The 12,013-nt window shown below is 39.1% G+C and overlaps 1 protein-coding gene across 1 annotated transcript in view; it reads right to left on the bottom strand.

Moving 5' to 3' along the window:
- Positions 1 to 1,041: 1,041 nt before the first annotated feature.
- micu2 (mitochondrial calcium uptake 2) overlaps positions 1,042 to 12,013 on the bottom strand; it is a gene marked incomplete in the record, with an annotated part of 21,605 nt that continues 10,633 nt past the window's right edge. The window contains 6 exon segments of the mRNA XM_014027218.1: positions 1,042 to 1,797; positions 3,218 to 3,375; positions 3,462 to 3,570; positions 7,899 to 8,070; positions 11,239 to 11,336; positions 11,448 to 11,501. Of these exon segments, the coding sequence (XP_013882672.1) occupies positions 1,696 to 1,797; positions 3,218 to 3,375; positions 3,462 to 3,570; positions 7,899 to 8,070; positions 11,239 to 11,336; positions 11,448 to 11,501 (693 nt within the window).

Genomic DNA, 12,013 nt, shown 5'->3' with positions numbered 1-12,013 from the left:
ATCATACATAGTATTTTTCTGGATTTTTGTTTTAGATTCCATCACTCACAGTTGAAGAGTACCTATGATAAAAATTACAGTCATCTACAAGCTTTGCAAGTGGGAAAACCTGAAATCAACAGTGTATCAAATACTTGATCTCCCCACTGTATTTTTTTCTCAGCTTGGAAATGTTAGGGCCTAGTTCCCTCARATGGTCCTCCACCATGCTAACTTGTTCCTCAGCTTCAGTGATACAGATGTTTAGTCTGTCCAGCATGGTTTTAATTCCAGAAATGGATTGACTTAGTTGTTTTTGAAACAATCTCGTTAGATAGCACCTCGTTACCATTTCTGATTTCCTGAAAAAGAATGTGTAGATCCACACTGCTCATGAGTATCAGAGCTATAGATAATCGTTGACACCTTCGATGTATAAGTTTTGATCTTGATTAGTTTGTTCCTGGATCTCAACTCCATGTTGCAATAATCTGACCAAGTTTTAGATTTATTTACTCTTTAAGTGTTTTTAAGTCTTGTAAAACAGATTTATTCAGAGCCTTTTGGGCACGCATATCTCTAGTTTTGTTGCTTAATGTGACCCCACTAATGGAGATCCTTCAATAAATATATTTTTATTTTCCTTTATTCATTTTTTTGAGTAAACCTTTTTGTTCTTATTTTCTTAAAGTAGGGATTCAGCTTAAGAGTATCACTACTAGCCAAAAAAACAAGTGTGTTGGATTTGCTTAACCAAGTTATATCCACTGAACTAACAGTTGAGTAAATGTAAAGCAAATTTCACAATTTAAATGTATGTAAAAGCTTTACATTTACTCAACTCAATTAAGTGGAAACTGTGGACATAACTTGGTTAAATAAATTCAACAATCGGTTTTTTTTTTTTAGTGTAAAATAGTGGTTCCTCAAAGCCCCTTTCTTACTTCAAAGCCAAGCTGAGCCCCCTCTCCCACCCACCCCTGCCACACAATCCTTTGCTATCCCCACCTCTCCCAAAGAGTACAACCTTTATTTCTTTATCCAGATATTCAAAGAATAAAGTGAAATGTTACAAACCTTTATTTGGAAAAAGGGAAAAAATAAAATACCAAGTTATACAAAGTTATAATTATTCAAATAGACTTGTTTTGGTGATTTTTATATACAAACAATAAATTGATATTTTCACATCCTTGGAGCAGACATGGTTATTAGTACGCAATAAGGGCACGTGATTTCTTACCCAGAATATACCTTCAGCCCTGTTTGAGCAGCCAAAAACTGTACCAAAACTGATTATTACCATCACATTTTAAGTTCTCTCTTTTGTTTTTATCAACAAGATATTTTCTTTCAATAAAGCAGCTGGACTGTGCACAAACAAATTGTGACATAAAAAAGAAGAATTCTGGTCAAATGCAAAGATTTTTACTTACTGGTACTTAACCTTTAGCCTATAACCATCTTTAATGGATTGAATTTGTAAAGTTCAAAAACTGACATGGACCCAGTACTCTAAATACCACAACMCAGCTGAAAGATCTAAAGTTAATATCAAAGAACATTAAGTAGCCTAAAATGTATTTGAACATAGGATAGTGGTACATACCCTAGRTTTGTTTGAATGTATAGTCTCATTCACAACACTTATTTTATATATTAGATAGAAATCTTGTAGAAGAAGTAAAGAAAACAAAACAAAAACATTTTAGTGGTTCAGATGGGGCAGCCAGCATGTCCCAGAGCCTCCTGAGCTCCTTTTAGGGTCTCCCTTTTCACACACTTCCAGAAACCAGAGATGCCACTCTGAGGCTGCACCTGAAATCAGGACATGTTCATCACATCAACACAATAGTGAAGAATTATTTCTTTCTATAGTTAATCATGCTTGTAATTGTTTGTGAGTTTGTACCTGCTAACTGAAGCTACGTTTACATGGACAAGAATAATCGGATTAAAYGGCCGTTCGGAATAAAAATGCGTCATGTAAACAGCCCGTTCGGATTATTCTGATCCKATTGAGCTCGATCCGAATGAATTTTTAATCCAAATGAAAACGGTGGGTTATGCCGATTGATAATCGGAATGACGTTCATGTAAACACTTAATCCGATCATCTTATTCTGATTGTAGAAAACTGACCTGTGCGCATGTCTGCTCACTTTCATTCACCTGGTTAGAGGAGGTGGGACAGCAGCGCTCCAGCTGCGCTGCACAGGGCAGAACTTTTCCTCCTCGCTCTCTTAACAGATGAAAAAGGAGGCAAACAGCAGACGTTGCTTCGCAAAAAATTTAAAAAAAAAAAAAACACGTATTGCTTCATCTGCAGGCTGCAGCTCAACCGAGTAGACGAGTAACGATGTCTGTACMGTTATTAAAAACTGACATGGGTCCATCCTGAGCGCACAGAGGAGCTTTGTTTACGTTTGTAACACGGAAGTAGAGCTGAAAGTTTACAACACTGCGCATGTCCAGACTTYTATTCTGAATAAAAGTCCGGTGCATGTAAACACTTTTCATGATCGGATTGTGTCCAAACAGTACATTCGGATTATTTAATCTGAATACATTTCAATCCGATCAAAAAATTTTGTGCATGTAAACATAGCTTGAGTCAACTCTTCATCACTGGTTGTAGATCAAAAACTGACTCCAATTCACCCAGTTCAAGACGGATGCCACAGATAACCTTAGCAAACACAGAATTGGCCAATATAAAGTCCACTTTAAAGATACTGAGCAAATACTGGATGTGGCTGTAGCCAAGAGTCATCTTCAACATCCCACAACGTATTTGTTTAAACAGGAACCAACAGAATTAGTTTTTTTGTTTTTGCCCTAATTTTATTATTCTGAGTTCTGTGCTTTATAGTGTAACCACATTTTATACCTATAAGTTCTGATCCAACATTGTTTAGATGTTGGGCCAAAATTCCTCCTCAACTACATTATATAAGATACTGATATTCACACAGAAGATGATCATTCTAAACTATTACAACTAAAAACTGGTTCTACAAGATGATGAATTATAGTTGGACTTACAGTAGTTATTTACACTGCATCTTTATTGTGGTTTGTTTTTTCCTATCTAAAACATCATTGCAATAAGTGTTGAATGTGTCAGGTAGTATTTACCTAATATCATATGGTCACAAGAATACATCGTTCTCTTAATGTCTTTATATGTTTGAATAGGTTTTCATGAGTGTCATTGTGAAGTAGGATAAAAGCTCACCTTCAGGCCACGCAGTACTCGGTCAGTCATTACTCCCATGAATTCTCTGTGGCTCAGGCAGTTGTCTCCATCCATGTCAAAAAGTTTAAACACGGTGTCCAGGACGTTTTCTGACAGCTCGTGGCCCGTGGCAATCTTTACAGCTCGCTTGAACTCAGCTGCATTTTAACAAAAGGGAAAGAGAACTCATATACTGTGAATAGTAGAAGAAAAGTGATTGATTCTAACAAATAGAGGTTTTTACCCATTCCCACGGGACGGTTGGCCTCTGTCATCATCYTCATTGAAAAGGCAAAGTCCTCCAGGTTGTTGGTAAATAGGCAAAAGGATTTGAACTCTTCAAATGTGATACTCTAAAAGAGAGATGTTTTTGATTTAGTCCACACAAGAATTGGTTTTGTAAATATATAYCCGTCCCCCCCAATTGTCCTGACAAATATATTTCATTTAGAGCACCGCTAATGACCATCTTCGCTCCTCTGGAAGATTGTTTCCAGCTTTCCGATACCTACTCGCTGGACTAGGCTCTTGAATTTTTTTCGACACGAGAGAGGATTCAAACGTTTCCACCTCTGACAAGTCTGTCAGCAGCTTAGCTTCCCCCTCCCAGGCAGGAGGGCCAGAGTTAGACCTGCCGCAGAGAAATGGATGCTCTGTTGTGCCGGGCATCCAGTTACCTGTGACCACACCCCTCCCATCTATTGTGCTCTTGTCAACGCTCTCACGGACATCATCCAGAAGGTAGCGAATGCCAAGGGCCTCGCTGTACCAGAGCCACTAGCCCGGCTACCTCCAGATGAGTTGGCGGAAAAATTTGACGCTCCGCACACCAGCCACCGAGATCCAGTCTGGCCTCGATTTCTAGCCGCGACAACCTACGTGTCGAAAGCAGCAGCCGATCCGCTGAAGTTGAAGGCTCCTGTGTCCACCTTCACGCCCATCATAAATGCGGTGGGTCTGGTGGACAAGGGTTTTTCCACACGTTTCTTCTCTGGAACGGAGCCCAACCACCCATTTCGGGGTTAGAGCGGCCCGACACGTCATACGATGGCCCATCCCTCCTTCTTCTAACGGCCAACTTGTGGCCAGAATTACCGGTCAAGCACACAAGTGCACCTCTCAGATTACCACTGCCACAAACAACATGGCTCTGCTGGCCTTCAACATCTCCAAGAAGGCAAAGTAGGGAGAATTTCTGCCGGTGGACAAAGAGGAGTTCTGTAATGCACCATTCTAAACTTGTGCACAGTCAGCCCAAGCTGTGTTTTCTGCCCAGATGCTGACCTGGATGACGGTGCTGCAGAGACAGATGTGGCTTCACCTCTCCTCCTCCATCCCTGAGGATATGAAGAAAGAGCGTCTGGAAGGGCCCATCACTCTGGATGGATTGTTCGGTCCCCATTTCCAGTCTCTGCTGGAGCACATGCAGTCCTCAACTGAAGCACTGGAACAGGTCCAGAAACATGTGGCACAGCCATGGTAAGAACAGTGCTCCTTCAACGTTTCTGGTCGCTGGCGAAACCGCAGGGACTAGTGGCAGCAACAGAGACATTTCCACATCTGCAGCAGCTGCCACAGGCCCCTATTGCAGCAGCATCTATTGCCTCTCCCTTTTGATCAGAGCCCCCCATAGGTCACCCAAAAGGGAACTCTTCTACAAGCGACGGCGGTAGGGGCCCCGATTTGGTTCATATTCATGACAACAACAGATCAGAGAATACATGCTCGCCCGCTCTCAGAGCACTGCTCAGAGTGGTGGTGTGTGTGTGCTATGGACGGGTGGATATGGCCTGATCAGAAGAGCAGTACACACTGCAGTTTGAAGCACCAACTCCAAGCTTCATGGAGTCCTGGAGACCATCCTGTCATCTCCACAGCCGACTTTGGCTCTCCTGTCCGAGCTACTGGAATTCCTGATGAAAAACGTCATTTCCAGGGTTCCCAGAAGAGAGGAGAATACAGGTTTTACTCCCGGTACTTCCTTTGACCAAAAAAAAGTCAGGTGGGATGAGACTCATTCTGGACTTGTCCCTTTTCAACAAATCCATCACGAAGAGACCGTTTCACATGMTGACGTTCAGAAAGGTGTTGGAATGTGTTCACCAGAACAACTGGTTCACTTCCATAGATCTGAAAGGACATGTATTTTCACATCCCCATCATCCCCAAAGACAAAATTTCAGCATTTTTCATTCCAAAACAACTGCCTGCCGTTCGAGGTGCTCGCTGGCACCCCGCACATTCTCCAAATGCGTGGAGATGACCCTGCAGCCATTATGCATGGCTAGGATGAGAATCCAGTTYTATCTGGAGAACTGGTTCCTGCTGGCTTGATCCAGAGAGGAGGCAGAAGTGCAAACGATGACATTAGTGACACATATGTCCAAATTGGGCTTCTCCATAAACTGGGCAAAGAGCTCTGTTGTTCCATCCCAGCTAAGTGTTTATCTGGAAGTGGAGTTAAACTGAGCCATCATGAGAGCACAGCTGTCACAGCCAAGGAATGACGGGTCTCCCTTATGATGCACTCAACATTTGGTTGGATCGTGTATGTGTGATTTAGAGCCAAAAGTATGTGAACGGCATGATGTCTAATCAGGCCGCACACACCCCCAAAATGGTACTGTGTTCCTGTAGTGGGGTAGATTAGAATTGCCCATAGCGAATCGGGTGCAGATTTGGCTGAAATATGTGGAATTTAGAGTTAAACATATGTCAACAGCGTGATGTCTATTTAGGCCTTGCTCCTCATAAATTGGACTTAATTTCTGTAGTGGAGTGGATTAAGATTGACCATAGTGTATTGTGTGCACCAACAGAATGTTGGTTATGTACTGTAACCACAAATTCTTTGAGTAGAGGCACAGCCCTTTAACATCTGGGTCTCATTGGCTCCTGTAGTTGAAGGAAAAAGCTATTTTAGGAGTTGAAACTCAGTCAACACAATTTATACAGACTGGACTACRTGAGGGATAAACCCAGTAGCGATGGCCTTAAAGGGCTGCACCTTTACTCATAGAATCTTGGGTTACCATTGACGTGCAGTCACTAGATGAAATATCATGGAAAAAATAAAAAAAAAATTAAAAAACAATATTAAACACGTTAAATTGTCATATTTATACAATGCTTTGTACTATAAACACATTTTCAATTAACTTAATTTTTTTTTAATTGCTGAATTTCCTCATTTCCTGTTCAAATGCATAATGCGATGGACTAGGAGGCAAAATCAAGCTCTCAATTCAATTCAATTCAAATTCAAAAATACTTWATTGATCCCAGAGGGAAATTAGGTGTTGTTGTAACTTATTTAACTAAAGAATTATTGTAGATGCTRATAGCTGCAGGCAGGAAAGATCTTCTGTAGCGGTCTGTATTACAGCGAAGTTGAAGAAGCCTCCGACTGAAGACACTTTGTCTTTCTATGACAGTCTAATGAAGAAGATGGTCAGGGTTGTCCACAATGTTCTTGATTTTATGTAAAATCCTTCTTTGCACCATCATCTCCAGAGTTTCCACAGTCGTCCTCAGAACAGAACCAGCCTTCTTTATCAGGTTGTTTAGCCTTTTTAGGTCCCTGGCTCTGATGCTGCTGCCCCAACAGATGATGGCAGAAGTGATGACACTCTCAACAACAGACTTGTAGAAGATCTGCAGCATCTTACTGCAGACATTGAAGGATCTCAGCTTCCTTAAGAAGTACAGTCTACATGTCTCTCTCCCTCCAGAATACACGATCCTTTTAACCACACACCTCTTCATTTTCATTGCACAATCCCTGCTGCAAGTTATGCAGTGAGAGCAGGGTATGTCTCTATATGTCGCCAGTAAAATGTTTCTGATTTTTCTTAATATACATGATACATACATGATTTTCCACAGTTTCTGATGTTTATTATATAAATATGTATTTGTGTAACGTGTTCTGTGAGCTGAAACGGCTGAGAAAAGATGGTTTTCAGGCTCAGGGAACAGTAGGGGGCGCTAGTGAGCTCAGAGAACACATGAGCTGCAAAAGTAGTAATAAAAAGTCAGTTAGCAAGCAAAGTGCAGTGCTTTTTGTAGCCGTTTTGTAAACTTTCAGTTTGCCAAACCTGACTTTTAGAATGGAGGATTATATATTTTAAAGCTCAAACTATTTTCTAAACTGGACTTGGAAGCAGCAGGTAAATAAGAGCCACACCAGCTGAGACAAAAGCTCTTCTGAAACAGTTGGACACTGTGTGGATGTACTGAGAAACTTTTTTCACCCTGCCATTTCTCAWCTTGTGACAGTATCTGGACTCAGATGGGATATTTTGAGCAGTGCATGGACTTAAGTAAAAGGCAGGGCATATTAACTTTGTTTTAATAAAATGTGCATTAAATGAGCTGCAGTTTGTGTAAAGAACACCGATATGAGATATGAAACAACTCATTAACCATATAGTGAATAAGTTGTTCTGTAGGTTTCATATATTTGTAAATCTGATTCTGATGAACTGAGAGCCTCACCGTCCATGAACCTCACCGCACATCACATAACCAATGTTCTGTGTGGATGGAKATATTTCTTGAAATAGCTCTGTGTTTACAAGAGTAATTGTATCTTTATTTATAAAATAAATAAATAAAAACATACCATGTGGACAAGGCTACAGAAAACCCCTGCCTAACAAAAGATGAAGAGCGTTTGTACCTGACCAGCAGGAATCTTCTTCCTCACGTTTTCCCAGTAAACCTCATTATCTTCCTCGTTGGTGTAGTGCAGCAGCCACTCAGCAAAGTCTTCTCTTCTCATGGTGTCCATGCCTTTGGAGAACTGTAGGAACTCCATTTCTTGGACCTCAGCCTGCAAGTCCTCCATGAACCTAAACAACAAACACCACTTAACCCTGTAAGGCTGACTGTTGCAAAATTACATCATCACTTTTAGCTGTACCAAAAACAATCCTGAAAATCTTTTTTCTCATATTGTTTTCTCATATTTATAAAGTGACTAGGTCTTATTATTCAGCCCTGCAATGCCATTGGATGGTAAATGTGTAAATAGCCCTGACTATCAGGTCATGAAGTCACACAACTTGCAAACTTTTCTGGATGCACATCACCCTCTTTTACTAAAGTTACTATCTCAACACTCAAGTTAAGGCACTGTSACACTATGACATTTTAGACAACTTGTGCCAGCTTATGAAAAGTTTGGAGATATCTATGATGAACGTGGAATAAAAAAAAATCAACTAGAAGCCTCTTTTAGACATGTACATACTGTAATGCTAACAAATTCATACAATATCTAACTTTTATTAGTAATTTAGTGAAATTAGAAATTTCACAAGTTGGCATAAGTTGTCTAAAACATTATAGTGTGACAGGGCCTTAAGTAAAATCACTAAGGTTGGGYGTAATCGTATCGTGTGCACCGTGTGCAACTAATCATCATAAAAACAATCTATTTTTTGGCACTTGATGATTAACACGATTAATGCCACCAGGCAGAGTCCGCTCGGTGCTCCTCTCCGCTTCAAATATGATGAATATTAAAAACAAAAAAGTTATGTAATTTATTTATAAACACAATTTAAAATTTGATGTATAGCCTGAAGTCTGTAAATTTGACACAATTTGGAACAATTTTTTATGAAGAGCAAATCTTTCCCACTAAACTGGTCATGTGACTAGGACATAAGGGTGTCCAGGGACTCCAGGGGATTAATCATCAAATTAATCATTATCGGCTAAAYACCACAATTAATCATGATAAATTTTGACAATATTTTCCAACCCTAAAAATCACTGAAAATTTTTTGTGATTATTAAAATGTCTATAACGTGTACTAATTATTAAATTATTGTTGAATGCATGAACAAACTTAGATTTTTAGCTTGTTGTACCTTTGTTGTAGTTTTACAACGTTGGGTAAAATGGTAGTCAAAATGACAGGTGCACCTTGCACAATCCATATAGCACTTCTCAGATGTTCATATTGTGAAATAAATAACTTCTAGTGTTGATCATTTACAATTTCTAAACGATTTTAATCTGTTTGGAACCGATTTGAGTAATTCTGAAAGAAGATCCGGGAAGGTCCTTCCAGTTTAAGTATTTGAAACTTTGGCTGCATTATTTCTGTAAAAAGACATTTCCAGCTGTTTATCTTGGCTTTGTTTGCTGTATGGGTGTGGAGACAGATGTGAATATGTGAATTCAAGTGGTCTGGGGGTTTGTAAACATTGTTCTGGACTTTGGAAGGCATTGGCATTACAAGGCTAAACAATAAGAACTAATGACATTTGCTCTGAGGAGATTACGTGTACCACCAGTGGAGGCATGCAAAGACATGAATGCATATTTCCCTGCCAATATAAAGAGAGAGGATGCAGGAGACACTGTGATAAAGGCTACACCAATAACCTCAGCAAGAAGTGCAGGGTGCATTTATGCTTTCTGAATGAAAATAACTGCTTTTTGGAGTACCACTGTGGGTAATGGCGCTGTCTCCCACTAATCTGGGTTCCAGCGTGTCCTGGGTCCACACCAAGTTTTAATTCAAGTTAGTTTTAGTTTTTTGTGCCTAATAAATTTAGATTCACAAAATTATGACCACTGTGTGATTATTAATTATATTTACTGTTACAGAGCTTTATAAGCAATCCGCAGTGCAAATCAACACTTAGTTGTTCAGTATATTAGCTTTGACAGCATGATTGAAAATACACAAATTCTGCTCCCATCCAGGCGCCATGTTGCAGTATTGAAATGTTTCTGTAAAAAAAAAAAAAAACTTATGAAAACATAGAACATTAGGTGGCCCTGCACTTTCTGCTTCAGTGGCCTCCTTTAGGAGGTAAAAACAATATTTTTGCTCTTTTTTTCTATTTTTGGGTTTTACATGGTTAAAAGACTAGAGTTTAGTCATGTCAGTTAGGTGTTAAGTGCTTTATTTTTTTTATCATCTAGTATTTGGCATGCACATTTGTCAATATTCCTCAAATTTAGCACATTTCCCCTTGCAAATTTTTCCCAGTCCATCATTTGGTTAGACATTTTATGGGAAAAAAATTTAAAATAAACTTTTTTCTTGTCACTTTCTRTATATTAAAATGTACAATGAACTAAAACTATGGTTCTCTTTTCCAGTGGTGTGTTGACTGTTAATGGAGATACAGCAGCCCTGTTGCCTGACGAGTGAAGCTGCTGCACATTCTGGTAGTTTTTGATACAATTCAATTCAATTCAATTTATTTATATAGCACCACGTCAAAACATGCATTGTCTCAGGGCACTGTACATGAAACATACACTGGATACGTTTAGGTGGAGGAGGTGAAACAGCTTGTAGGAAGTAGGGGTGCACTGATTCCAGTTTTCTTGCAGATCTCCGATCTTTAAAAAGTCTGACCTGCCGATTCCGATTTTGGCCGATACTAACTTTTTTAAATAGCTGCCACTGTCAGATGTTATGAAGTCACAATACAACTTCAACGTTCAAATGTTATTTTACTGAAATACTTTGAACAATACACTTGAAACAATACAAACTTGTTTTAACTGGATATTGCTCTGCTGACAGCAGAACACAAGAGGATAGTGGTTGATTTTCAGACCTTTGTGGACGTAGAAAAGCTGATCTTCTCCACCAGTTTTATTTAATAAATCGTTTGGCCAATTTATCGGTGCACCCGTTGTAGGAAGGGTATGAGATCTTTTACATGATGGTTTTTTTTTGTCTTGCATTTTTCCTGAAAAAGAACTCTAAAGAAGTAAAATGTAAAATAAAAATGTGGTTAAGTCATAAAACACAAACTTATTGAAATAAAATTAATTTTTGTTCAAGTAAAACTCAGCAGGGTCCTGGAGAGGGAGGTCTGGGCCTCCCTTCTGAAGCTGCTGCCCCCGCGACCCGACCCCGGATAGGCGGAAGAAAATGGATGGATGGATGGATAAAACTGAATTAGGAAATAATGCAACTGATTTCATAGGGCCTTACTACACCTGAAAAGAGAAAGTCGTATTAAAAAAAAGTTTCCCTTACCTCTGAAAGTCCTGATAYTGTAATTTATTGTCTCCTTTCTTCCCAAAGAAGTAAGCCTGTAGTGTTGTGTTTACATCCTCTCCTTCATCTGCTGGTTTCTGTAATCATCCATGAAATAAACTGCTACTATAAAAACTCAAACCTCCAACCACAGTGTGATACAAGAGAAAACCTTCACATTTAATCCACAGAACAAGTTGAATACTGACCTCTGCGTCGTCTTTGGGAAGTTTCACTTTACTTTTGCCAATGATTTTCTTAAGCTATGRATTAAAAAAAAGAAGCAAAATTAACTTCTTAAAATGTTTTCTTTCATGAACTGAACCAATAAAATTGGAAGCAATCCTACCAGAAGAGCAAAGATTTAAGTCTGTACTTAAATTTAAGCAGGTTTTTTTAAACATCCCACTCTATTAACTTCATTTTGATTTCTGTTATTGCAGTGGTGGGGGCAATTAAAGCTCTATCCATTTATTTTCACTTGGAGACTTATCTAAATATACAACAGCAATTCTGACAAAGTTGAGATGGGTAAAAGATAAATAAAAACAGAAAGAACTAACTTGTGAATCTCATAAATCTACATTTTATTCGTACCCGAACACATTTTTTTCTAGGGCCATATTCAGGGTTCATGCATGTTTCAGTAAGTTAAGACCTTTTAAGACCAATAGGAATGACATTTAAGACCAAACTGACGCATTAACAGAAACATTCAAATGATCCTAAAAATTTTAACATAGAAACCTTTTATTGCTATCAACTTAGCTATGAA

The sequence above is a fragment of the Austrofundulus limnaeus genome, unplaced genomic scaffold (genome assembly GCF_001266775.1).
Source record: "Austrofundulus limnaeus strain Quisiro unplaced genomic scaffold, Austrofundulus_limnaeus-1.0 Scaffold624, whole genome shotgun sequence".
NCBI classification, from domain to species: Eukaryota; Metazoa; Chordata; class Actinopteri; order Cyprinodontiformes; family Rivulidae; genus Austrofundulus; species Austrofundulus limnaeus.
This window is presented reverse-complemented; position numbering and strand designations above follow the sequence as displayed.